This window comes from Catharus ustulatus, chromosome 9, assembly GCF_009819885.2.
Source record: "Catharus ustulatus isolate bCatUst1 chromosome 9, bCatUst1.pri.v2, whole genome shotgun sequence".
Taxonomy (NCBI): Eukaryota; Metazoa; Chordata; class Aves; order Passeriformes; family Turdidae; genus Catharus; species Catharus ustulatus.
Genome location: NC_046229.1, coordinates 9,495,707 through 9,522,534, shown reverse-complemented (window position 1 = coordinate 9,522,534; position 26,828 = coordinate 9,495,707). Strand labels below are relative to the sequence as shown.

The 26,828-nt window shown below is 43.7% G+C and overlaps 2 protein-coding genes across 2 annotated transcripts; both read right to left on the bottom strand.

The window, feature by feature from the left end:
• Window positions 1-952: 952 nt before the first annotated feature.
• ATPAF1 (ATP synthase mitochondrial F1 complex assembly factor 1) lies at window positions 953-9,379 on the bottom strand. Its single transcript, XM_033067924.2, has 9 exons — window positions 9,147-9,379; window positions 8,110-8,218; window positions 7,541-7,591; window positions 6,784-6,846; window positions 6,107-6,157; window positions 4,284-4,331; window positions 3,290-3,385; window positions 2,608-2,715; window positions 953-1,720 (listed from the first exon to the last, which is right to left on the bottom strand). The coding sequence occupies exons 1-9, from the start codon at window positions 9,377-9,379 to the stop codon at window positions 1,526-1,528; spliced, it is 954 nt and encodes a 317-aa protein (XP_032923815.1). The 3' UTR covers window positions 953-1,525.
• A 209-nt stretch (window positions 9,380-9,588) lies between these two features.
• Window positions 9,589-26,751, bottom strand: EFCAB14 (EF-hand calcium binding domain 14). Its single transcript, XM_033067759.1, is given in 12 exon segments — window positions 9,589-12,335; window positions 13,146-13,196; window positions 13,199-13,273; window positions 14,041-14,152; window positions 15,001-15,081; window positions 15,747-15,938; window positions 16,764-16,844; window positions 17,593-17,703; window positions 19,368-19,466; window positions 21,074-21,219; window positions 25,393-25,541; window positions 26,496-26,751. Coding segments are annotated over 12 exon segments (1,449 nt in total). The 5' UTR covers window positions 26,672-26,751; the 3' UTR covers window positions 9,589-12,159.
• Between the last annotated feature and the right edge of the window lie 77 nt (window positions 26,752-26,828).

The following is a 26,828-nucleotide window of genomic DNA, read 5'->3' as shown; positions in this document are numbered from 1 at the left end:
CTGCTCTGCAGACTGCTCTGTACACACTCAGTGAACAGAAACCAAAAGACATTACCAGGGAGCAAGACCATCTCCCTTCAGCAGGGCCCCAAGAGAAGATCTGCCTCTTCCAGAAACATCCTGCAACTTTCTGAATGGACAGGAGCTCACACCTAAGAGCTGGTGGTAAAACAGACCTCAATATTAAACTGCACTGTGTAGTTTTAGTGCTCAGCTGAAGAGTTCATGTCAGGAGGGAATGAATGCTTGCCAGCTCCAGCAGGCTGACAAAGTGCAGTGTGGCCCAGAGGTAATTAGTGCTAAGGATGTTAATGCTGGGGGTTTGATGTAGACCTGGGAAGTATTTCACTGTTGCTCCTGGAAGCTCCTGGCTGTTCTGTGTTGCCCTGTGCAGTGCTGGTAACCCCCACAGGCTGCACATCACACTGCTGCAGTGTCCTTGTCCATGGATGTGCTGCCTGCCTCTGCTGGGAATAAACACAAGGAAAGCTCAAAGCATCAGTTTTGGGATTCTTTCACTGGGGGCAGGTCTATAACCCCCAATCTGCTGCAGTCTGTAACGACAGGCTCTGACCAACACTGCTGTGTTTAAGCATCTCTGCATGTTCATACCAAGATATTTTTTTCACTTGACAAGCAAGAAGCTGTCTGGTGACACTCTCTGTCACGATGCCAGTCCATCTTTCCTTTATTATGGATAGTGCCTTTCCTGAAGTGGGAACAAGAGTTATTTTTTGTTCCTTCAAATGCCATTTGTGAGTTGGCTGACTAGATGCCAGCCTGAGAAAAAATAATCCTGTAGAACAGGCAATGATTCCTCTGCACTATTAAAAATATACTAAAAAATTTAAACCACATTCATACTGCTCAAAAACAACATCTCAAAGACAGAAACATCACAACAGGATACAATTAATATGTCAATTAAGAAGCAGAAAATTCCCAGAACACATCTAGTGACTCTGGATTTTTAATCCTGAGAAAAGTTTCAGACCACAATGTACATCTCTGTAAGAAACCTCACAAAGAAACAAAGAGGTGTCTGTCTTAGACCATTGCTCCTATTCTTTCTTCTGGATGCACAAGCCTGTATGAATTCCACACAGATTAAAAAGCACTGAACCATGCAATTATAATGGTGGAGGGCACTTAAAATGCTGAGAAGAAATATTGGTTGTCATCTCTTTCCTGATGTCAGTTACAGCCCGTTACACAGTTCCACTTCTGTCACTGTATTTCAGATTTCCACAATCCAGCAGACAGCAGAAGTTACAGGACAGGGAATGTAGCTTTCTGATGAAGTTACACTGAAGTACTGGGCTTCATTTTTTGGCAATTAGTTACTGTTGTTCAAATAACCCAAGTCCTCATCTTGCCTCAGTGCCAGACAGGCTTGACTGTCACTCTCCCAGGATGTCTGCAGACTCTTTCTGTGGCCAAATCCAAGCTGTAAAACAGCAGACACTGGGCCACCCCTCCTAGGAGCCCCTGCCTGCTGCTGGCTCCTTTCACCACAGGGCAGGCTCTAGGACTTGTCAGAAGCCTGCCCAGGTCTCAGTTCTTTTCCAAGCCCACTTTGCTCAAGCTCTGCTATAACTGCCATGTATTTAAATTCACTGGATCTGTGGTTGAAGGTCTCCACTAATCCGTAGGTGTCGGAGCGATCCGTGCCATAGAACAGCTGCACCTGGTTGGCCAAGCACTGGGCATCATGGACCACCTGGGAGTGAGAACAGAGCTGTTACCATCGGGGTGGGGCTGGGCCAAGTCCCACTGGAAAAGAAACACCACAGTGGCTCAACTCCAAGTCACCTTAGTTCAGTAAATCTCTTAACAAACCACCTCCCTGTGGCTCCTGACCTACTTAAACACTTCAGTACCACGTGTTTTAGCAACTTTCCTGCTGTCCATCTGCCTCAGAGGTCAAGTGTGTCTTTTGTGATCCCTGCCCACTCCAAGATGCACCAAGTCCTCATTTTTCCCTTCTTACAGCTGACCTACTTGCAAAGATCGATCGTTTGCTCTGAGATCCAACAGGGAAAAGAAAAGCATTACCAATTCCTCCACTCATTGTTTCAGAAGGGGTGTCAGGAGGTCAGTTAGAGGAGGGATATTTTAATCATCTTGTTCCACTACTACAGTGCCCAGTGCCACCAGTCCAGGCACTGGTACAGTTAAGACAATAATGGTGTGCCCAGAGGGAAAGAGCACAGGTGTGCACAAACTGAACACCCTGAACAAACTGAACTCTGGAGTCTCCTGCTTTGACAAACAGGATTAAGCTTTAAAACACTGTTTCAACTTGTTTGCAGTTAGCAACAGCTTGCATTTAAATTTGCTTCTGTTAGTAAGAAAAACAGAAGCTTCGTTCTTTTACAATGATCAGCTATAATACCGGTATAAAAAATGCATAAACTGAAATCATCAATGACTGTTGATTCCGTTCTGGCCTTCTCTAGCCTTAAGTACATTAGGTTACAGAAAGACAGTGAGACCATTCTTTGGCAAATGCTCTTTGAAAGGCTTCACTGTAATTTGATTTTAATTCAAAACTGTAGAAGGAGTTGTAGCATAAGTGAAAGAAGCCAATGAGCAGAGTTCTCATACCAAGAACTTGGAGTCCATTTCTGCTGTCATCAGTACTATCCCTTTCTCCTCCTGCAGATCAGGATAATGGTACAAGACCAACTGGCTCGGAGCAGCTTCACCTTGGGTCTGAAGGAGAGAAAGAAATTTGTCAGTATCCCATAAAAACCTTCACTCCACTGTAGATTTGGGTGCTTGATTACAAAACTTTGAGCCTCTGTAGCAGTTACTTCCCAGGGCTTAAGGGTCAATTTCTAATTAGAAGTTCATTATTCTTTAGAGAAAACAAGGGATTTTCAGAGTTAAGTTGGTTTTTTTCCTTGACTAAAGACCATTTTGCATCTAAAAGAACATACAACTTTTAGGAAGACATTTCATCTTACAGCATCTACTGCTATTTTAAGTAGCTTGCACAAACAGTGCTAAAATGCTTGACTCTTGCTCATGTTTTGAGACAACTGAATTTCTACCTCATTCTCCTCTACACTAGAGACACTTAATACCTATAACTTTACTAATTTACCTGTAACTAATGTACAATTAAGCCATAATTAATAACAACTTTAATCATGGTAATTATTTTCAAGTTAAGCTGGACAACCTGTTGGCTAAACCATTTAGTAAATGCTATATATTGCAATATGCCGATATTATCTATTTCTGGATCCTAAGTAAAGTTTAAACCTTTTATCTCAACACTTACCTGAACATTAATCAGGGAAGTGAAGTGTAATTCTGTTCCAGACCACTGCCCCACAAAGAACTCATAGCCTTCTTTTCTTGGCAAAGCATACAGAAACTGCAGAGAAATGATAAAAAAATAAATCAATTTTCCTTATATAGAACAAAATGATGTCTGTGTCATGTAATGTTAAATGCACTGCCTCCAGCATTAACACTTTAGCGAGAGAACTAAAACACAAAGAAGAGCTTCTTTGCCCCACCACAAGTGACAGGACAGCAAGAACCAGACTTCAAAGCACACAATAAAGCAGAATTATCCTATCAGTATTAATTCATTAGCAAATACCTTGACAAATACTTTTATCAATATTTTGAGACATAAAAAGGAAAGGAGAGTGGAGAACATTCAGACTCTGACCTTTTTGTTCTCACCTAGAAAACTAACAGCAGAAATGGTCAAACATAAGGTAAGGAGCAGAGCATTCAATCCTGTCATTTTATCAGCTGCCCCAGAACAGGCAGCAGGAATCTTCTCTCTAGACACTTACAGCTCCACAGGCTAGAGACCTGCTCGTTTTCCCACACCAAGGGAAGGACACCATGGGAACAGAAAATCTTGCAGGATAGCTGACTGAATGCCAGTGCACTGTACAGAAACGCACTTCAGGCTATAAATAACATCCCAATCTCCAAGTAGCTCAGGAAGCCAGATACATTTGATCTTGCTCTTGGCAAGTGAGGTAGGTAGGATAAATCCATCCCAGTAAAGTCTCCATTTCCTGGGAGATTCTGTGCTGCTGTTCTCTCAACCCTTCATCTCTTCTATGCAGTTCAAACTGTTTCACACATATGAACAGGCAGTGCTTTATCTGAGCACCAGGACAAGTGTTTGAACACCTGCATTTTTCTAATCAGGCTGATACCATGGTATGAACGCAGGAGGGTCAAAAGTTAATGGATCAAGCTTTGAAGAGAAACATTACAGCTCTACAGCCACGCACTGCTGTACGTACCGATGGACAGTTCTGGGCTCTCTTCCACATCACATCAAACTTGTCTGCCTTTGGGGAAGGAGAAAGAGAAGTTCAATTTCTGTAACACAAACATGGATGCAGAGCTGTTCACAATCACCTCATTAACCTTTGGAGGGTACAGCTTCCATCTGGAGAAGGTCCCGCTCTGGGGACAGACGGCAATGAGTGCATGGAAAGCCACATTTAGTTCTTATTTACCTAAAAGTCACCAGCATCCCATTTTAACAAGGCTGTCTCTAAGATGCAGCAGCAAAATCCTTGGATCCAGAGCTTCATTCCCTGGATGTGGGGGCCCCAAGCCTGAGGCTTACATTACATCCTCTTTCAGTAATTGCTTCACTGCATCATGTAGTGTCAACAGCTGAGCGTGACAACACATCTCTGGCTCCAAATTGTGGATTTACATCATTGTCATCTGCTCTTCAGCACAGAAATGCAGCCCATAGATACACTCAATAACATACTTATTGCTTAGGTTTAAATTAAAACCACAACCCTATTTCAGCCCTGATGAAACCTGGCAATTTCATTCCCATGTTCTCTGTGTTTCCCCAGATCTCTGGCCTACTTTTTTTTTTCTGCTTCCCAGCACTATATTAATATCTACTCTTATGTGTTCAGGAAAGAAAACATATGCCATTCATCAACAAGAAATTCCTCCGTGTGTACTTTTGAGCACTGGAGAATTATGCAAGGCCTTTTTTTCAGCCAACAAAAAGCTTCTGGCAAAAGACAAAGGTTTTTTTCCCCTCAGTGACACCATGAACTGCTTCCTAATGTGCCTGGGATCTGGTTTGCATTGAAGTCTTAAAAGGCTTCCAGTGCTCCTCCTAAAACAGTGCACCAAAGCACAGTGCCAGCCCCACTAATGAAAGACCAAGATTATTTTAGCTGGAGTCCCTGGGTTTGGCCCTCTGCTACAGTGAAAGTGCAAGTGAAACATCCACATGTTGGGAAAACTGCAACATGAAGCTGCTTGACTTCAAATCCCACACTTCCATTTTCAGAGCATACAGCACATCACATGTTTAGAACATTGCTTCCCACTACACTGCAGCTCAAAGGGCCAAATACAATTACAAATCAGACCCCAGATCTAAATGAGGTTTCAAGAACTCAAGGAACACACAGTTGTGAAAAGACATTCAAGAGATTGCAATCAAGGAATGACCCTGAAGAAAAGAAAAAAGAGAAATCCCGAAGTGAAAAAAGCCTCATTCAGCGTAATGCAAACTAAGAACAATTAACATCTGGAAAAGTTATCAGGAGTAAGAAGTATGATCTTATCTCAGGAAACACCCTGCAATCTCAAGACAGTGCTGCCAATAATTGTAAATGTATGAAAGTAAGTTCTGAGTGGTCAGCCACATGCAAGTCACCAGCCAAGTGCTCTAGGACTGCCACATTAACCTTGAGGCAGCTGCCTGTGCTGCGGGGAAGAGAGCAAAGGAACAACTCTGAGAAAAATAACTCTAAAAATACAAATGCTACTTAATAAACACTAGAACCTTGTGAAAAGTGTTGGATGCTTGTATTAAAATAAGCCTGGAAATTCCAGCCAGGTGTGCAGAAAAAGGTCCTTGATTTATTGAGACTCCTCTGAGTGAGAAAAAGAGGGATATGCATTTCTGAAAACAAAAGCCTTTGTTTGGGGCAATAAAATCACTCAGCCCAGAAAGTAAGTCTGTTCTTGAAACCTCACTTTCCTTTAATGACTGCTTTTAAAATCAGCAGAATCTCAGTTGGAATGAAAGCTTTGCATGCTGGCTTTTCAAGTGCAGAACTACAGAGGAACTACTTACAGGAATAACAGCATAAACTGTGTCTTTTGCAGAAAAATACTGATTCCAAATCTGTAGGAAACAAAGAAGATGAGATACAGTAAAATCTAGCATTTAGCAGTAATGTTAAATGCTTTAAAATGTCAACTAACCTTTATAAGCACTTTGGGAAGTCATTTTTCAATCAAGCCTGACTGACTTTGCTGCTAATGCAATATACTTCTCCAAAAGTTCCAGATGCACCAAAGGCCAGGTTCCAACCAGGTAACAGAAATCAGCAGTGGCCTCAGAGGTGGCTCAGTATTTATTAACCAGTAGAAGTGCTTCTCACATTTTTCCCAGCAATCATACTAATGCCTTATGGTTGTTTTTTTTTTTTTTGGTGGTGGAGTTTTTTTAAATAAAGAATGTACAAAACATTTTCAAAAAAAGACAAATCTTTGCATGATGCTCCTCTGTGTAGACAGCACAGCAGGATGGCAATACCCAGTGTACCTGTATCTCCTAGTACATCCCAGGAGGACTTACCTAGATGGAGAAAACTTTATCTTCTCCTATGGACACCCATGTGAATATGCCTTTTGTAAATATACATCCACAGCTGTGTTTTATTTTTCAGTCTAAAATTTCCATCCTTACACATAGATTACTATTAAGCACAAATGTGAAGCAAGGTTTATTCCATTTAAATCCATCACCTGTGTTATCTCCTCTGCTGATTTTTCTTTCACCATCTCAACATTAAGAATCGAATCAAGTGTCTGCAAGAGAAAGCATAAAGAATCTGGCATGATGGCAGTTCTCTAAGCTTGCAAGAATCCAGAATGAATGGATGCAATTACAGAGAACAAAATCAACCTAGAGGAACTTGATTCAATTTATGGTGTTACTTAGTTCCTTTAACTGCCAAATAAAATACAGCAGCAACACACTGAGAAGTGGATTCACACACTGAGGCAAAATAGATTCTTTCAGGATATAGCACATGCTTTGCTCCAGTTGTACAGATCTCTACTGAAGCTTCAAGAGGAGCTGCAGCCTTTTGCCTTCAGCCATCTCAAAGACATGCTCTTTGGCAGATTTACACTAAAGATTTATCAAAATAAAAGAATGTGAAATAGAATTCTCTTGTCCCTGGGCTGGCTGATCACTTCAAATGTATTTCCATGCTGTAAAAGGAACTTAACCCTTTCCATTTAATGTTCAGAATAGAGGCCTCAACTGCAAGGAACTTCCAGAGTGTCACAGAGAAAGGACAGGGTAATAAAAACCCAGAGGGCCAAGAGTTTTAAGGCTGAATGGGACCCCAACAGTAAACCAAGATCTTACACTCAAATGCAGCATAAGGAACACCAGGTTTATATCAAAGTGTTCTTGACTGAAGCACTGGCTGTGGCAATACAAGTTAATCCACACCCTTTCCTTGCCACCATATCCCCTCCTAACACCCCTTACCTTATCCTTTGTGAATCCTCCCTTTGATGTCTTGCTGCCCAAGCCTTCTGCCTGCAACAAAAGATTCTTTAGTTTTACAGCTAATGCTTTAAAACCCTTGATTTGCCTTCCCTGCCACACATAACCTGCCCGCTGACAAAAACTCATGAGTAGGAGTTCAAGATATTTGAAGATCACTGCAGTGCATTTTTAATAAAGGAATGATTGATTAGGTGAAGTAAATAAGATTAATAACTTAATGTGAATTGTGAATTTCAAGGCCAGAAAGAATTAACCAAAAGGAAACTATTATGCATTTTGGATCCAATACTATTGAACAGTTTTCTTGCATTCACTAAAAAATTATAAATGCAGGATTGTGTCACTCCTCTGGCCAAACTAATCTGGAACTAATTAAACTTAAACAAGGTTTCAAGCAGGGAGTACAGAACAATGCTTTTAGCCATCACACAGTGAAATTTCAGAGCTACTACAGATAGGGATACTTCAAGTTTGTAACATTACACTGATCCCATAAAAATACCATTATAGCTTCAGTGTATGTGATTTACAAAGAAAATTTGCCTTGCCTTTTCTTCCATGCATCTGATAAACTCTCCTTGTTTGGAATGTCCCACAGGCTGCCTTTTCACTTCACTTCTTTTTTCCATACGGGATTCAAACACATCTGGACTGGACCTGAGTTGGAACAGGGACTGTTAACAGTACAGCAGAGCAATGGAACAGCTCGAGCTGCAAGGGACACATAAGGATCAGCCAAGTCCAACCGGACATAAATTCATATAACTAAAATATTCCAGTTTGCTTTTAAATAATTTGAAGTTTTTAATTATGACAATAAACAGGAAAAATCAAGGCACAGTTAAGAAACTGTGAGAGCTGTTGAGCAGTATCTCCTGTGACCCAAGGCTTTGGATTTGTTTTTGGAACTGGATTCCAACAAGACCCAGCTGGATGGGCTCTGAGCAACCTGTCCCAGTGGAAGTTGTCTCTGCCCATGGCAGGAGGGTTGGAAGTGGTTGATCTCGAAGGTGCTTTCCAACCCAAGGCATTCCATGGTTCTGTGAGTCTGTGAAGTCTTTTGCTTCATTAATTTATATTGCTAAGAAAGGTGATCCATCTTTATCAGGGTAATTCAAAACCATGATTCTTCTATGGGCTGTTCTGATTATGGCCTTGCCAGCAACTTCTTTCAAATCCTCCTTTACAATAAAATGGAAGACTGTAAGTAGGAATAAATTTTACTTGCTCCAGTGGTTTCCAAAGTTGGAATGCTCTTTGCTTACTCCAAGGGTTTACAAAGGTGGAGAGCAGTGCTGGGTGATTACCATCATTTGACCTTTAAAAACGCTTACTATGATACTGATTCACGTTCTTAAAATTTTAATTTCATTTTCGCACAACTACCTCTTATCAAGCTGACCACGTTGGGAGACGACTCTCACTGACATGTGAATTTCAAGGCAATCGGCCTAAACCAATCGAGTTTCTCATGAGGGTGAAAAGCTAAAACAGAACATCTTTCCTTCAAGAGCTCTCCAGGCACGCCCTTTCCGCAAAACACAGCCCGCCCACCCCGTCCGCTGCCGCCTCCCTCCGGGCCCACCTCCGCAGCTCCTGGATCTTGTGCCGGTACTTCCCGTAGAAGGGGTTTTCCTCCAGCGCCGCCTCTCCCGATCCTGCTGCCGTTCCCGTTCCCCCTGCCGGCCCCAGCGCTCCCCGTGCCGGCTGTGGCAGCGCTCCCCGTGCCGGCGGTGCCAGCAGCCCGAGCGGCCGGAGCGCAGCACGGCTCCGCAGGGCCGCCCCCAGGCCCCAGCCCTGGCACAGCGGGCCCGCCATGGCTGCGCTTCCTCAGCCCGGCCCGCGCTCCGCCCTCGGCTCCCTCAGCCCGCCCCGACCGCTCCCCTCAGCCCGGCCCGCGCTCCGCCCTCGGCTCCCTCAGCCCGCCCCGACCGCTCCCCTCAGCCCGGCCCGCGCTCCGCCCTCGGCTCCCTCAGTCCGACCCGCCCCGTTCCACCTCCCCTGCCAGGAACCGGCCAGAAAGGCGCTTTAGCTGGAAAGGAGCTTTTATTGAGACAAAAGTCGCGTTACAAGCTGGAGCACCGCGGAGCGAACAAGCGCGGTGGGCACGGCCCCGCTCCCGGCGCAGGTCCAGGTACACAATGGTACAGCCCGAAAGAGAACCCAGGAATCACAGCACAACAAGAAGTCTCGGCAGGGCATAGATATTTTCCTGTTACAGTTTGCTCTCACAACCTCATTGCTTTTGATTTCACTCAGATACCGCCTTTTTCTCAAGGTCGCGCTGGAAAGCATCCAGCCGCCCCTCCGGCAGCCCAGCAGGAGCTGCACGAGTGAGGGCAGGGAGGGGATCTGTACCAGTGCATTTACTGCACTCAGCTGCTTCACATCTGCACTGAGAACGAACACGGAGAGAACCCTGCCCGCACCTGCTGTCAGGGCTTTGGGAAACGAGCAGTGGCTGAGCAGAACCGCGCAGGGATGGGACCGATGCTCCCAGCCTGCAGCACAGAAGACACCACTGGGCTTAGGGATGCTCAGATTTTGTCTAAGTGACAGCACAAGCCCATCCTACAAGCGAGCACAGCAATCTGCCATCGACTGTGCCCTCGACATGCAAGTTAGAAAGCAGCCCTGGGCAGTCCCAGCACTGACCAGCTGAGCTCCCTGGGCACAGGCAGTGGAACGGCACACATCAGGTCGAGCTGGCATTTTCACTACTGAAGAGCCTTCTAAAAGTAAAGCAGACTGCAACAAAACAAAACACTAAAAGATTCACAAGGCAGTACCATAATATTTTAAAATTTTAAGGTAAAGTTAAATTTCATACAAATAAACTTCCAAAAATATTTTGCAAACTCTGGCATATGGCTATGATACAGTATGTACAAATAAAATATCAGAATGGTTACATTTTATTGCTTTTTTTCTTTATTTGGTTAAGGAATTATACAGTAGTGTATAAAAGGGTCTGGGAAGTGGCAAGAAGCAAGTGTTGGCTTCTTGTCCTCTCTAAAGCCAAGGTTGGTTGGTTTTGCTTTGTTTTTAAATATGGAGTTTTCAAATGTCACATCAAAAGCATTTTGGTACTGGGTGGCATCTGCATTACCAAACAGGATAGAAGAGCAACAGTGAAAGAAGCCTAGGAAATGGTAACAGGGGTCCATTTTGTACATTCCTTTGCCGATTCATAATTCCAAAATACAATTATTGATAAAACATCCAATCTAAAGTTATATAAAAATCAACGATTATGAACTGACTTCCTCATAAGCTGATGTTTCAGCGAGGTGGGCAACTTCAACTCACTAATCATGCAAAAAACTCTTAACAAGATCAGTGATACTTGTGAACAAAATCACCCAACTTGGCCCTGATCTAGCCTGCAAGAGAGAATCCCCTCTGCAAAAGTCATTTTTCCTATATTCCAGAAGGTAATAAATACACTGTGTTTAGATCCACTGCTACAAACAACAGACCTTTAAGCTCCTCTAGTAAGGAAACCTCACTTACAAACCATGTGTTAACACAGAATGATGATGCCATTGCACATGCCTACACAGCTTTTTACATCCTTCTGTTGGCAAGGAGACAGAAAATAAAAGTACCAAGAAGGGATCACGGTCACAATAGTCAGAGAAGAGCTCGCAGGTCTCCTCTGGGCCTTCCCACCTGCTCACACTCCTGGAGTGTATCAGAGCACTGCTGAGGCATGAACTGCTCAGGTGCTGCTCAGCAGGCTGCACTGAAGGCTTTTACCTCTTAAGCATCTATTAAAGCTATTAAATATGTTCATTTAAAAAAAATAAATAGGCAGGCTCATCTCACAAAATATAATCTGAATGCAACACAGCAAAGCCTAAAGAATGCTGAAGTGAAAACCCAAGCACTTGGCAAGTTAATTGCTCTGTAGGCTCATGATATATATAAAAACACTTTCAATTCTTCCAATTCTTCCCTTTAAAAATACATCCTACTATAGATGGGCATGACTTACCCCTCCTGCTTTCCTCTGACTGAGGCCAAATTTATTCATGGATATACTTGGTAAAATCAGAAATTTAGCTGAAGGTCTTAAACCCCCATTCCAGGCTCACTCTCTCATTATAAACAGCTTACTACCAGCACAGGCCCTGACACAACTTCTTAAATATGCATAATTTACTCTATCTCAAATATTTACAAGCAGAAGCAGCCCATCTTCACAAGACAGATTTTCCTTCTGCTCTACATAAAGTGCAGCTCTCTAATTTAAGGCAAATTTCAGTGAAATACAAAACCATAGTTTTATTTTAGTATGTACACATTTTAAATTATAACCAATAACTCCCTTGAAAAGGAAATAATGAGAGGAAAATGTTTCCAAGTTTGGGAATTTTCTGGATTTTAACAAAGTCCCATATTATGTCCTATCGACATATAAATTTGTAATTTTCTTTTCAATAAATGCAACTGAAAGAAAGAGGTGACAATGTGTACAGTAATTTAGTTCCAAAGATCAGTAAAACACTGGGAAAGTGCAGCCATAGTTTTTCATGTCCTGTAGCTTCCTTTAGCTACAGTAACACCCACCAATTTCACATTTCTAAACATATACCCTATACACCTAATGCTAATCTCAGTTCTTTTAGTGTGTATTTCTCATCTCCATCTGTGTCAAACTCCTTAAAGCTCTGTGATTCTTGGGCTGTGGAGCCAAGCAGCTTTTGAAGATCTCTGAATAAGAGTTTTCCATCAGCATCCTCAGGTGCTTTTTCAAACAGTTTCTGAAGATCTGCAAAGAGAACAAGGATTGAGAAATCCTTTAAGTATACAGGAATATCCTATAAGCTGCTTTCCCAGTTTTACAGCACTGTCTCTCACTACCCAGTAATCACACACAGCATCCCTGAGTGAGGAGTTTGCCTCCTGTGCTGTCACAAGATGCTGGTAACAGTTTAGGAGGAAAAAATCCATTTCTGGATTAAACTACACTAAATCTGAAGAAAGCAATCCCTATTTCTGGCCACAGCTAACAGCCCATTTTACAACCACTAACTGCATACAGATGCAGTTATCCTCCACAAAAGCAAGCTCTGAATGACTGTTGCTATACCAACAGCACAGATGATATAAAGGGAAAAGTGTCTATTCACTTCCTGATGCAAAGAGTTGCCCTTTCAGGAGCTGAAGAGACTGAACAGCAAGATCCAGAAACCATTCATCTGACCAGGCAGTGTTCTCTTGGAGGGGAAAAAAATACAGAACAGAAAAAAGCCCCAGAACATACACACTCAGAGCTACTTCTTTTTCCTTCAGCATGTTAATTCTGCCCTTGACTTCTCTCCCAGTCTCTGGGGCACTCAGTATAGTACTTTGGTACTCAACACAATTATAATTCACTAATAATGCACACTCTTGCTTAAATCTCAGTTTCTTTTACATGCTATTCTTTCCTTTCAGTTCTTTTTTAATTGCCTTAAAGAAAAAACAGCTCTCAAGTTTTTGAAATTGATCTCCCATCTTCTGGAATATTTATACATATCCTCTACTAAACATTTACATGAAATACTCAGAAGAAAAGGTCAGCCTAAAAAGGACATACCTTCAATGCTGGAAATTCCTGGTAAGGACAGATGGCTCAGCTGCCTGTTTCTGTGTTGTCACCAGCTGACCTTGAAGACACCCTTGAAAGGTCTGTGGGCTTTGCTGTAGTACTCTGACTACTTTCAACTGTTACAAAACAATTTTTATTAGTCTTACTAATTCCACAGAATTACACCTAGCAAAACCAAACAAAAATCCAATAAAACAGATTTTTTTTTTAATCACAGATGGGATCAGAATGCTGCAATATTTCAGAATGTAGCAGTGAGTCCCTTTTTACTATAACTGAAAGAACAGTTTTGGGACAGTCACACAGCTTTACTCTTCCATTCTGTACTAGGAGGTGTGTATTTATAAACCCCCATACAAAGAATGACTTGGGAGTGTTTCCTGCTCCCCACTCTGAGGGTGCTGAAGAAGCTTCATTAAGCAAATCACATCTGCCCACTTTATCAATTCCCCAACAAGGCATAAGTTTCCAAGCACCTGCTTGGAATGAACAGGCAGCACAGTTCTATTGTAATGAAGTATTTAAAAATCTGATGTTCAGCAGAAGTGCAGAACTGCAGTCAGCAGAGGCAGAGACCTTTCTTCTGTGTTACATTTTGAAAAAGCAAAACCAGATGTTACTGGTATAAAGTGCTACAGTTAATCAGTGCATGCCTTCAAACACCAGCTATTGATCCACATGAATACTGCCATACACATTTTAAGTCACCTTCAAACTTTTGCAGTCATACAGAGTTTTCTGTTTTAGAAACATCAGTTTCCTGCTGCTTTTACTAAAATATCTTAATTAAAATCTTAAGGAAGACTCTAAATTATCCACCTTAATTAGTTATTCTTTGAATTAACCTCCAGGTTAATGCATTATTGTTATCAGACATTCTTACCATTCTTTGATGCCTCAATGGGTCTGTCATTTTCTGACTTGCCTGTGAGAGCACTGATCAGCTGAAGAGTCTCTTTCAGTTTTGATACCTGAGAATCTCTAGTTCCTGCTTCCTGCATATGTACAGAAAAAAACAAGTAGATCAGAAGTAGTAGTAATTTAAAATATGTAAGCACTTTTGACTGACTTAGAGGTATCCAGGCTGATCAAGCTTAAAATTATAAACAAGATTTTAAAACATAAATAAATTTTTTTAAAAATCTATGGAGAGATGTAATAAATAAATTCACACAGTCTGTTGGAAAACAACAGAATCAATACCTCAACCTGAAAAACAGATTTTATTAAATTATTTTGCATACACTCATTTCAAAAGAAATCAGATGTTTACTTTCTGAATTTCCAACAGAAAAGAGCAAGACTCTGGAAAGCTGTAATATAAAAGTCAAGCATACTTGGAGTGAACACTTTTACAATAATGTGTAAGTGTTCACACAATTAACGAAGTAATTAAACAGCTTCATTGTTCCAAAGGTTTGTCTGCAGCAGTAAATACCTTTGTGCAGGAGCCACTGCATCTCTGTTAAATTAAAAACCAGCATATATTTTAATCTGCAGCTCCCTTACTCTATTCACGGTACATTGCAGATGACAGGTTGAGTTCACATCAGTACAAGCCCAGAACTGACAGTGCAGCCTGTTCACTCACCCATCTTCTTTCCAGCAGATGGGAACTAAACTCAGCAGCATCCCCTCCCATCCCCAGCCCACAATTTGGCCATTCAGTTAAACTCACTCCCAGCCAGTGACAGACCATCACTGAGAGGGGCTTTCAGCAAGTCCTTGACTCCATTAGTGCCTCTTTGCAGACCTTTGCTCAATTAAGTTCCATTTAAAACATCTTTAGAAAGACAATTACATGCTCTACTAATCCAGTGTAATTTTTATTTCCTTACTTCACCTTCGGTTCTTTATTTGACTGAGTTTCACTATCGAGTTGATCTTCATCTTCCACTTCTAGAGAGGTAGTTGCATCATTCCCCTACAGAAAAAACAGCAGTTTATTCACGTGCTTTCTATTTTCTACAACAGTTTCTTTCCTTCAGATTTGACAGACATTAAGCAGAGATAAACCAGGGCAGATACAATGTAGAATAAACATGAAGTCATAAAAATGGGTTATATGATTTACCACAGTAACGTCAGCAGGTCCCTTTATTGTTAAACATACAGAACATGTTCTCACAGATGGGCCCCAGTGTAGCAAACAGAAAGCACTGGAAGAATTTATGAACTTATTTAGGAGGTTTTTCTAATTATTGGTTTTTTTTTAGAATTTAACCACTGTTGAACAAATGCAGAGTCCTACTTAGCTCATCAGTGGGTTTTAACTGATATATGCCAGAGTGATTCCTAAAACATAGCTTAGTTTGTGAATCCTGCCTCATACAGCAATCACCCAACTCTTAAATGTCAGTGTTTTGGACACCTTGCTGTAGATACTGCAGGAAAGAAATTAAATGCTCCTTCTGAGACACTCTTAATGCTGGTTATCTGTTCAGGAACAAATCCCAGCCTTTTATAAATGAACTCCTAAGTATCTCAACTTTTGTTCCCTCTGGCATTTTCTTCAGTTAGGTCTGAAAAGCTGTACCTGCAAAGGGAAGTAGCAGCCTGAGGAGACACCCTGAGCCATCAAACACTTACCACGATGGTAGATGAGTTCTCTCTTTTGTCCAGATTTTTCACAACCAGGGGAGAGTTTTCCAACAGCGTAATTTTCTGGCTGAGGTTGCCAATGGCTGAATCCACATTTAGAAGCTTGATGTCATTCAACTTTTGGTACACCACTACAGTATTATTCAGCTGCTCCAAAGCTGCATGCAGTGCCTGACTTTCCTGAAATATAAACAGAGCATGTGTCAGTTTACCCAACCTCTGCAACAACTCCTGCTATCAACATGACTGACCCAGTTTAACTGGGCAGACTTCAGGCAGGCTCACCACTGAAAGCATCCAACTGGAAGCTTCCAGAAAGTTATTCCAACTTTCCAAAAGTCTGAAACTGAGATTCTTCCCCAGGGCTAACCCCTTTGTTAATATAATCAATTCAGCGGTGCAGTGAACACAGAAAGCCTATTCATCTCATTTTCCAGGTCAAGTTTTGTAAGCATAACAATGATTTTTCCCAAGAAAGCATGTACTGGGCATATTTATATACAGGATTCATTTTTGAGAAAGATATTGACTGTATTAAATATAACACCTACACATTAACCTTTTCCTTCTTTTCTTTTTTTTGGTGTTGCTGTATTACTGCTTTCCACACCTCATTAGTGACTCAGTACATGCCACTCCCAAGTTTGCCCAGATTAGCAAGTCCCTGCCATAAAATCCACTCCACTAAAAGCCTATAACTTGTTTTCATTTACTTTAGCAAAGCACACCTATAATTTGTCAGATACTGGTTTCAGTCTTTTTACTCCGCACCCAGCCAGAACACAAAAAAACCCCAGACTCTCAGACCAGGGCACGTTCCTGTTTGCACATACACAGGAACAAACTACAGCAAAACTATCTTATGATTTGTTTTAAAGCATGCTATCTGCACTGTCTTGATAAAAAACCATACTTTTTGCACACTACAGCACTGCAAAACACCACAGGTAAGTTACATATCCATGACACTTGTACCAAAATTCCTTATGCAAGGGATAAAAATACCTTTTTGCAATATTCTGTCTGATTTCCCTCAGTCCTTGGCACAACAGTGGAGGGAAGTGAGGGCAGCTGTTTTAATTCCTTCTAAGGAAAGAAGTAGAAAATTGTGTTAAAAAATCCCTGTGAATAAGTGTTACCAACTGGCAGACTGTAGCTTAGCATGTTTTGCTACAATTACAGTCACTCAGGTCTGCTGTGCATGCAGTATTTTAATTGGGCTAATAGTTCTCTCTTTCAAACACATAAGGTCCAAATTTATGTTCATTAAACCCTCCTAATTAACTCTTCTCCATTTAATGAAGTATTATGATACACATTTCACTGCTACCATACACACTGCCATATCTGCAATGTTTTTAGAGCACCCACTGACTGAATCAAGCTTTATTGTGTGTCTAATTCAGATTTTATCTACAAAAATTCTTCCACTGCAGTTTAGCTGAAAAACTGTAATTATTGGCTCAGTTTGTTAACCCTAAGTGAGAGGCCAGGATAAATACAGTGAGTAGTTTTTGCTGAAGACAGTCAGTAATTTCATCCTTATACAGATTCTTAAATCAACCAACAAAGTATATCAATTTTCTGACATCCCCAAACCTAAAACAATGCAGTTACCATAAGCAGTACCCTGCATCACACATGAGCATTTCCCAAGCCCCCATATCAGTGGAATAGGAAGCAAAAATATGCAGGATAGGAAGTGTAGAAAGGACCAATTCTGGCTCCAGAGAAACAAGTACTTGATACCATACAGATGTCACACAGGGATTAGAATATTAACTAATTAATTAAATTAATATTAGGCAGTGTTTAAGCAGTGCATTTTTCTTACCACATCATTCTGGAGTATTTCTATGGATTTCTTGTATTCCTCAATAGCTGTCTGTATATTTTCAACATCATGAGCCACACTGGTAAGGGTGCTACCTATGTTGGCTACAGTCTGCAATAAAAAAGATGACAGAAATCTCAGCCTTCCCCAAACTGCACTGTACCCAAAGTACAATCAGCTAAACACAATGTTTTGTTAGTGAAAATGCAGGGAGACTGCCACAAAAACATGCACACAAGTTGGAAGAATTTGGAAATTTTTTTTCACTCAAAACTGCAAATTATACCCAAAGCAACCTCTGCCCTGAGGTCTGGAACAAAAGCCACTACATAAAAGGAATTCCCACAGTAATCCTTCAGGATTTTAACACCAGCAGGTATCCTTATTTCCAGGAATGGCACCTACAAGGAAAAAGCCTCAAGAAAACCAAATCCCACAAAAGAAATGCAGTCTTGTCATAGGATCACTTAGGTTGGCAAGGACCTCTGAGTTCAGCTGTTAACTCAGCACTGCCAAGTCCATCATTAATCCATGTCCCCAAGCTCCTATCCACGTCCTTTAAATACCTTTAGGGATGGCAACTCCAGCCTGCTCCACTGTTTAACAACTCATTCAGTGAAGAAATTTTGCCTGTTATCCAGTCTAAACCTCCACTGGCACAGCTTTGGGTTATTTCCTCTTGTCCTATCACTTGTCACATGAGAGAACAGCCTGAACCCTCCAGCTGGCTCCAACCTCCTTCCAGGAAGTTAGAGAGAGTGGCAAGGTCCCCCCTGAGCCTCCTTTCCTCCAGGAACACCCCCAGCTGCTCCTCCTCAGACTTGTGCTCCAGACCCTTCCCCAGCCCCACTGCCCTTTTCTGGACACTCTCCAGCCCCTCAATGTCCTTCCTGCACGGAGAAGCCCAGAACTGGACACAGGATTTGAGGTGTGGCTCACCAGTTCCCAGTACAGGGGGACAATCACTGCCCTGGTGCTGCTGGCCACACTCTACCCCTGACAATAACATGCTTTCAGACTTGCTTCTGACCAGGACACTGAAAATCCAGCCTGCTTGTAGCAGCAAATAAGGAGCTTAGGAAACAGCTTTGTGCTCCTCCCAGAAAAGAAATCCTGGCAGCCTCATCAGGCAAACCACACTCATTGCTTTGCATATCACCAGCTTGTTGATCATACATTAATTTTGTAGGGATAGGAAATGAGATGTGGAAACCCACAATGCCACAAAGACTGGACTAACATTAGGTGTTAGCCCAACATAAATGTTTATTGCTACATAAACAGAACTGCCATGGAAGAACCAGGCAACTTTCAACAAGCCATTCTTTTTACCAAAATAAACAGGACAGTTCTTTGGTGAAGAATGCTAAGTAAGGCACACAGTAAGACATTGTATTAACAGAAAGCAATACATTTCCTTTTCCAATTATAAAACCTAAACAAACACCCATTTGCATGCAGTTATAAAACTGCAGACAGGCTTTTTCCAAGTGTCTCACATGATGTTAAGATTAGCAACTTAAGAGAAAGATCAGCTCCAAGTTACACGTGGGACAGCATAATACAAACAAATACATCTCCAAAAGGGATAAAAAAGGCCTTTACATTTTTTACCTCCCACAAATAATCCTAGGACCACACAATTTATGAAGTCAAATTTTAAAGACAAGAGAAACAAACATTCCTTGCTCCTGCTGTCACTGCTGTCCCCAAGAGCCCAGCTGCAGCTTAACACACAGAACACATTTAGTGACAGCCACACTCACAATACTCACCTTCTGAAGTTTCTCTACTGTGAGGGGAAGAGAAATCAGGTCAGCAGCAGATTTTACATTGTTTTTGAGATGATTTACTGTTGAGGTCAATAGTGATATCTAAAACCAAAAAGAAGGACTTGGAATTAGGCAACATAATCCTGATTCTGACCTCCCTCAATACTGATGGCTTAATGTGCAATATTCAAACATAAGGTAATCCAAAACCATACATGCACACAAAAACCACCACTGTCTCTAGGTTAGAATTCCTGTCTAGGCTTCATGAAAAATATTCTGCCTCTTACAAAAGAGCAAGTTTTTATTTAATTATTTTTAATACTGAATGAAAGCCACAGAAAACCCCTCTTTTCAGTAAGGTACCCTCTGCCAGTTTTATATTCATCCTCTCAGAGAGAGGTTGTTGCTCAAGAAAGACTTAAATTGTGCAAGAAGTTTTCATGTGGAGGAAACCATCACCCACTTTTGTATTTAGCAACAAAACCTGCCTGGCAAAACCCAGCAAAGCCATGCAACCTCTCCAGCTGAGTGATGGGCAAAGAAGTTGCACCCATCACCCAAACCCTCTGCTACACAAGTGGAACAGAGACTAAAATTCACTTTCTTCTGGTTAAAAAACAAAGTTGTTTTGCAAGTTGAGGAAAAGATCCTAATTTTACATTATGTGTGTTAATCAGCTGGCATGCAGGCTCTCGAGCTCACAGCTGTGAACACTGGCTGAGATTATTCCCAGCAGCACATCCCAACATTTCACAGATACAAAAGCCAGCAATAAAGTTTTGATCCCCAGAAGATCTGACTCAGACTGTAACCAGACTCTGGAGTAACCTGAGGGCCTGCAAGAACCACGTGCAAGTATCTTTAACAGCCAGGTGCAGATAAGAGCACTTCAGAAGTCTCATGAAGAGCCTGAATAACTGTGGCTAAAACAGTGAGATGCTAAAGAAAGCAAATCAGATTTTCAGATGTGCCCCAGTAAGCACTTAACCACCTCATGGGACTGAAGAAAAATCAATCTAAGCAGGCACCTCAGTACTCTAACAAATTAAACCAGAGCACCTAGGTCAAGAAGAGTTCCCCACACACACCTCTCAATACCACTCACTGTGAGCAGCTCTGAACTTTTACCCTCCAGGGCAGAAATTTCAGTAAAAGCCTTGCTGGATGCTTCACTTGAAGTGTGAGTTAATAGAGCAGCTGAGCAAAGAGCTCTCTGGTAAGTGCCCTAGTTCTAGCCCCATCAACAGTGCCAAGATTTACACCAGCTTAGAGGCTGAGTGTGTGCTAGCAGGTTTTATAGGACACCAGCCCTTAGTTTGTAGCAACAGGAGCTTGCTCTGAGTCAGGTAACTCCTTTGCACACTTACAAAAATCTCTCAAATTTGAAATGTGAAATCTCTCATCATAAACATCACAACTATTTGGCAGGAAAATTAAGAACTGCACAGTTCTCGGGTTCTTTCAAATTCTGCCTGAACTCCTTCCACCAGTTATGCAATTTCTCCTCTTGTGATCAGTCTCCAGCCCAGCTGGATGCTCAAGCTGTTTTCTGCTTGTTTATCATGAGGTTTATACTCTATTTGAACTTGAAAAATAAAAGCTATGTATATGGTCACAGAAGTCCTTAGATAAAATTAATTTCCATTAAAAAGAACTGAATGGAATATTTAATTATTTTTCAAAACCAAGGACGGATCCCCTCTCACCTGTTTATTAATCTCTGTGATATTTATCCAAATTTTACTCAGCCCCAGTTCTCCAGTTTCAATTTGTTCTAGCTGCTTTTGGTTCTGCACCAAATCTTCATTCAGTTTAGGAATTTCTTGAAATGATGTCTTTTGATTAGATTCCACTAAAAGAATGAAAAAATAATTAAAAGCAAACCAAACAAAAATCCAGGTAAACAACACTAAAAGGCATAAAACAAATCATAGGCAGCAACATCTACAACAGTGAAAGAAGGCAATAACAGTTTCTACAAACAGATTTATTGCCAGTGTAGATTCAGTGTTTGCTCAGAATGACAGCTGTTTTTTGTTTTAAGAGTACCAATATCTGCAGAGAGAACCCAGAGAGACTGTACTAAATTTAACACTTTGCATAGTCCTGTCATTCTGGCAAACCTCAGTAGGTCTTTATTTAGTGCAGTTATTTCACATTACCTCCACAGGAGAACATGAAATAGTAATGGGCCTGTGAATAAGAGTTGCCAACAGTCCCAGGGCAAGGGAGGCAGGTGAAATGAACCTCAGTGCCCTTTTCAAGCCTGCAGAGGGGCTGCTGACAATGAATTCCAAGGAGATTAATTTAATTAGTTGCTCTGTGTGACAGAAAGACATCTGAAAAAATAATGTATAAGCTTATACACCAATGCCTGTTGGTAAACAAATCAGTTAACAAGGTGCTTGGAAATTACAGTAGTTTCACGAATACAAGCCGCACGGATTATAAGCCGCACCCCCGGTGCCTCGACAATGTTGCTGTCTTTGTCAATAGATAAGCCGCACCCCGAATATTAGCCGCACTTTCGTTCGTCGCGAGAATCCGTGCGCAGCTTTCACAAATTGGCCAATTAGTAACAGGATCGCGGCATAGCGGGCTTTACTGGCTCGGGGCGGGGCCAGGCAGGCTCGGCCCGCTCATGGTTGCCGACGGGGCCAGGTGGCCCAGCTCAGCGCCACGGCTCGGCGGGGCTGGCCGGGTGGTGCTGCCGCCGCCGCCGGGCTCGCTGGCCCCCCTCTCCCGTCAGCACCGCCCCGCTGCCGCGTTCGCTCGCCCGGCTGGCAGGGCTGCCGCCGCCGGGCTCGCCGTCCGCCCCGCTGCCGCTTTCGCTCGCCCCGCGCCGCGCCTCGCGAGCGCCACGCCCGCCCCGCGGCGCTTTCGCGGCTCGCGGTTCGCGGTTCGCGGCTCGCGGCTCGCGGCTCGCGGTTCGCGGCTCGTGGTTCGCGGCACGCGGTTCGCGGCACGCGGTTCGCAGCTCGCGGTTCGCGGCTCGCGGCTCGCGGTTCGCGGCGGCGCTTTCGCGGCTCGCGGTTCGCGGCTCGCGGTTCGCGGCTCGCGGCGGCGCTTTCGCGAGCGCCGCTTTCGCTCGCCCCGCCGGCAGGGCTGCCGCCGCCGCCACCAGGCTCGCCGGCCGCCCCCTCCCGTCTGCACCGCCGCCGCGTTTCCTCGCCCTGGCCGGCACTGCAGGCCCCCGCACCGCCGGGCTCCCCCACGCTGCTGGCCCCGATTATGCTGGGCTTCCCCCGCTGCCAGGCAGCCCCACCCGCCGGCCTTCCTGCTTCTGCCATGCTCCCCTGCGCTGCTAGCCCCAGTTCTCCCGGGCTCCCCCGCCCTGCTGGCTCAGGCTCTGCCGCCCGCCCCCGACACTGCTGGCCCCGCCTCTGCCAGGCTTTCCCACCTCTGCCGGGGCCGGCCGGGCTCCAGCTTGGCTTGGGGCTGCCGCGGGCTCTCACTTCCGTGTTGGCAGCTTTTAGAATTTTGTTAATAGATTAGCCGCCCCGGAATATTAGCCGCACTTCCGGGTTTCCACCAAAATTTTGGTCAAATTGGTGCGGCTTGTATTCGTGAAATTACTGTAAGTCAGTTATTACTGCAATTAATACCACAGGAAGGGGGAAACACACAGCTCAAAGCAATTCCAGTGAGCCTCAGAAATGCAGCTCTTCCAGATCTGCAGTGACTAAGCTGTTTAGCTGCACTGTGAGGCAATCCTAAATCCCTAGGTCTGAGAAACAAATAAGCAAAGGTTTTGAGATGAAGATGACAGAGTTCTCCAAAACCTGCACATCCAGCTGTGAGGCAGCACTGGAAAGCTCCACAACAAACAGCCATTGTTCAGATCAGACTGCCAAGAGCAGTGGGACCTGTGGGGTGTGTAGCTGGCACACCTCAGAACAGATTCCCACTTGTGACCCATCCAGTCAAAAGGAGAAGCCTGTGGAGTGGATGGCCAAACACACAAAGCTGGAAAGCTCTGCATACCCAGAAACCCACCTCACTTCTCTTTAAGCAAGTTCTAAAATATTTTCTAGGTGCAAAGAAATCTGCACTGGATCACCCAAGGTCCTAACAACACTTCTGGGTAAGACCTAGAAAGGTGCATTTTAGCCAAAACAGACTGAGAACTAATTTGTGCATTTGACACAAGCAGCTCACACTAAATCTCATGTTTTCATAGGCTTTTGTCATTTGTAGACAAATTCTTTTCCACTTTGTCACTCTCACTGTGAACAGTAGGACTCCATCTGAAGAGTTTTTTGCAGCACTAGGAAGGTTAAATACCACATGTGTTCTAAGCATCACTGCTGACAGCTGAAGGGAAAACACTCCGTGACTTCCTCCTGTTCCAAACATACTTGATGCAAAGATGTCTTGTTTATAAAAAGCACTCATCCCACGCTCACTTTGTGCAAAGAATGGCAGAACACATCAAATACTGCCACAAACATCTGCTCTTATGGGGAAAAAAGTTTGGATGAAGATTCAGAGAAAGGTTCCTTTTCCAAAGTTGCTGTACAACAGATGGGTCACCTGCCTTTGTTTCACCCACACACTTCACCAAGGAAAATCGTTACCTTTGGGAACCAGGTTGTTCTTGCTGCCTGCTTTTTTTGTTGTTGTATTTAAATGCTGTGCCTCATTATGAGGCTGCCATCCAACTCCTAGGCATAGTATTATGATGGCAAGGAAATCTGACACGTTTACCACCATGCAAAGCATTAAATGCACAGCTTTTGTACTGGAGCTATTAAGAAGAAAACAAATCCATCTGTAACTGCCAGACAGGGAGAACACACTCAGGGAGAACAGCTGCTTTAACAAAGAGGTCTGTGTTGAACAGGAATGATGAAACTTAGCTACACCAAAGCCAATAAATGCTGTCCCTCGTGCAAAACTTTTACCACCAGCACACCCTTAAAGGGGAGCAGTCCACCAAGGACAGCAGCTGCTGACCCAGAACACAGAAACAGTCACTGCAGAGCTTCTGGGAACACTCACAGCCACAAAGCAGCACCTGGAACTGAAGGGATCCTCCAGAACTGGTGGGCAGTAACTAGAGCTAACTCCTAGAGTTTAGTATCAGCTAGAACAAAACCAAATCTATCAGCAATTCTCTCACACCCAGCCAGCCTGTTCCACCTTGGCAGAACAGGAACACCTAAACACCCACAACAAAGAATTTCTACACTCACTTCCTCAATGCCTCTTTTACCACAAGCAAGGCAACACCTTTGCTTACCTTTTCCAACCTACACAGGATTTGAAACACTACTAACATAAGGCACCAAAACACACCTTATGCCCAGAGGTGAGGTACAGAGAGCCAAGAACATACCTTACACATATCACCATCTGTTATATCTCAGCCTACAAAAGTTATTATACTGAAAATCTGGGCATGAGAATCTTGGTATGGATGGAGAAAAACTGAGTTTACAAGCTAAATACTTCATTTAACTCCACACTTCAAAGTATTAAACATATTAACTCTACACTACACGTAACCCAACGTAAATGTTGAACAAGAACAAGTCAGTGCAAGCAAGATAACTATTCAGAGGATACAGAGAGAAAATGCAGTACTGAAACAACATTCAAATTGCAGTAATTCCATAGCAAGTATCAGAGGTTTTAAAAGAGTTCAAGAAAAGAACATAATTTTTCTTTTTTTCAGAATTTCCTAGACTGCTTTGACAGGTCTGATCAGAGCTTTTAAAATAGGGTCATTCTTTGGAAGAGAGCACTCTGAAGACCAAAGTCAGGAATTTTAGAAATGTACATACAAGCAACTACAGGCCCACCCAGTCCAGCGTCCCTGCTCCTCAGAACATACAGAGCAGGCAAGAATTTATAACATTCACCTTAAATTCACCAAGTCTCTGTGCTCTTGGCTCAGAGCACTCCTCAATTCAGATGTTATTTGCCTACTCAGTATTTTCAGACTTTGACTGAGCAGGCAAGCAACCAAACCTCTTCATACCACCCAAAGAAAATGTAAAACAGTAGTTACATTCATACTTACTAGTTCGAAACTTCTCCTTCATTGCATCCAAATCCTCCTTGAGAGCCACCTGCATCCAGACTAAGCCAACACACGCGACCACACAAGCAGCAAGAATGACGAACGCACATAAAGGGTAACAGAACCTGCAGCACCGCAGGTAGTCTCCCCTGCAGAAAACAAAGTAACAGCTTGTGGATATGCAGCAGTGCCTAGGAAAGTGTTATTTTAAATGCTGCTCTAGCAAAGGAAAGGACAGTGCTGTAACAGCACACATCTTGAGTAACAAGGGCTAACAAAGAGCGTTTTCAGGAATAAATAAGGCGATAAAATCGGGTCAGGGCTGTTACTCTCTATTCAGTTTATCCTCAGTAGGCACACCTAGCATATTTAAAAGCAGCTGTCAGGTTTCCTTTACTAAAATATCCTGCTCTGCTGACATAAACTTATGTCAGGCACATCTCCTTGATAGCTTGAAAAACACACTTCAAGACAAGGTATTACCATAATGTTACGACACGTACTTCTAGAGCATTCTAAATTGTGAAAGCCCAGGTTTCCTTGAGACATGCCTATTTTCAGGTATGCACAGAGACCCATTATTAATGCTGTTACTTAACTGAAAAGCTTATTTACGGGCAAAAGCACAGCACGTCCCCGAGCAAAGCAGCACTGCGCCAGCTCTAGGTGTGCCACCCTGAGCACACACACACGGGCAACTGTGCCCAGCATCGCCAGGAGCTGCCCCCAAGCTCGGGCCACAAGGACTTGTGCTGCAGCGAGAACCAAACAGAAAAAAACAAAGAAAAAAGACAACCATGGTCCAGTGGGAGCTGTCCCTGCTATAGCTGGGGGAGTGGAACTAGACGATGTTTAAGGTCCCTTCCACCCAAGCCACTCGATGATAGTTCTGTGCCCAGACAGGCGAGCTGCGGGGTGGGACACGGTGCAGCTCCGGGTGTCCCCTGGCAGTCCCCAGCCTCACACACCGCCCTCACCCCGCAGCTGCGAGCCCGACCCGCGCAGGGCAGCGCAGCGCAGCCCCGGGGCAGGACCTGTCCGAGCGGGACCGGCCCGAGCGGGACCTGTCCGAGCGGGACCGGCCCGAGCGGGCCCGGACTCACTTTCCGCAGCGGCCCCTCGCCCCCGCGAACTCGTCCTCGTCGGAGCTGGACTCGGAGTCGGAGGCGGGCGGCTCGGTGCGCAGCAGCCGGTGGCCCGAGCCCTTCTTGGCGGGTTTCTTCCTGCGGCCGTCGGCGGCCAGGCCGATGAGAGCGTTCAGCTCCTTCCGCTTCTTCATCCTCTTGTGGGGCGGCGGCGCGGCCGGCGGCTGGCTCCCGCCTGCCTCCTCCTCCTCCTTCTCCTCGGCCGCCGCCGCCGCCAGCGCGCTCCGGCTCGCCAGCCTGCGGCCCGGCGGCGGCTACAGGCGCTCCGCGGGGCCGCGGCTGTTGCTCCCC

Coding starts and splice junctions, on each gene's coding strand:
- ATPAF1 (XM_033067924.2), bottom strand. CDS start 9,379: ATGGCGGGCCCGCTGTGCCAGGGCTGGGGCCTGGGGGCGGCCCTGCGG. Junction 8,219..9,146: donor AAGATCCAGGAGCTGCGGAG/GTGGGCCCGGAG, acceptor GTTCCAACTCAG/GTCCAGTCCAGATGTGTTTG. Junction 3,386..4,283: donor GAGCCCAGAACTGTCCATCG/GTACGTACAGCA, acceptor ATTTCTCTGCAG/TTTCTGTATGCTTTGCCAAG.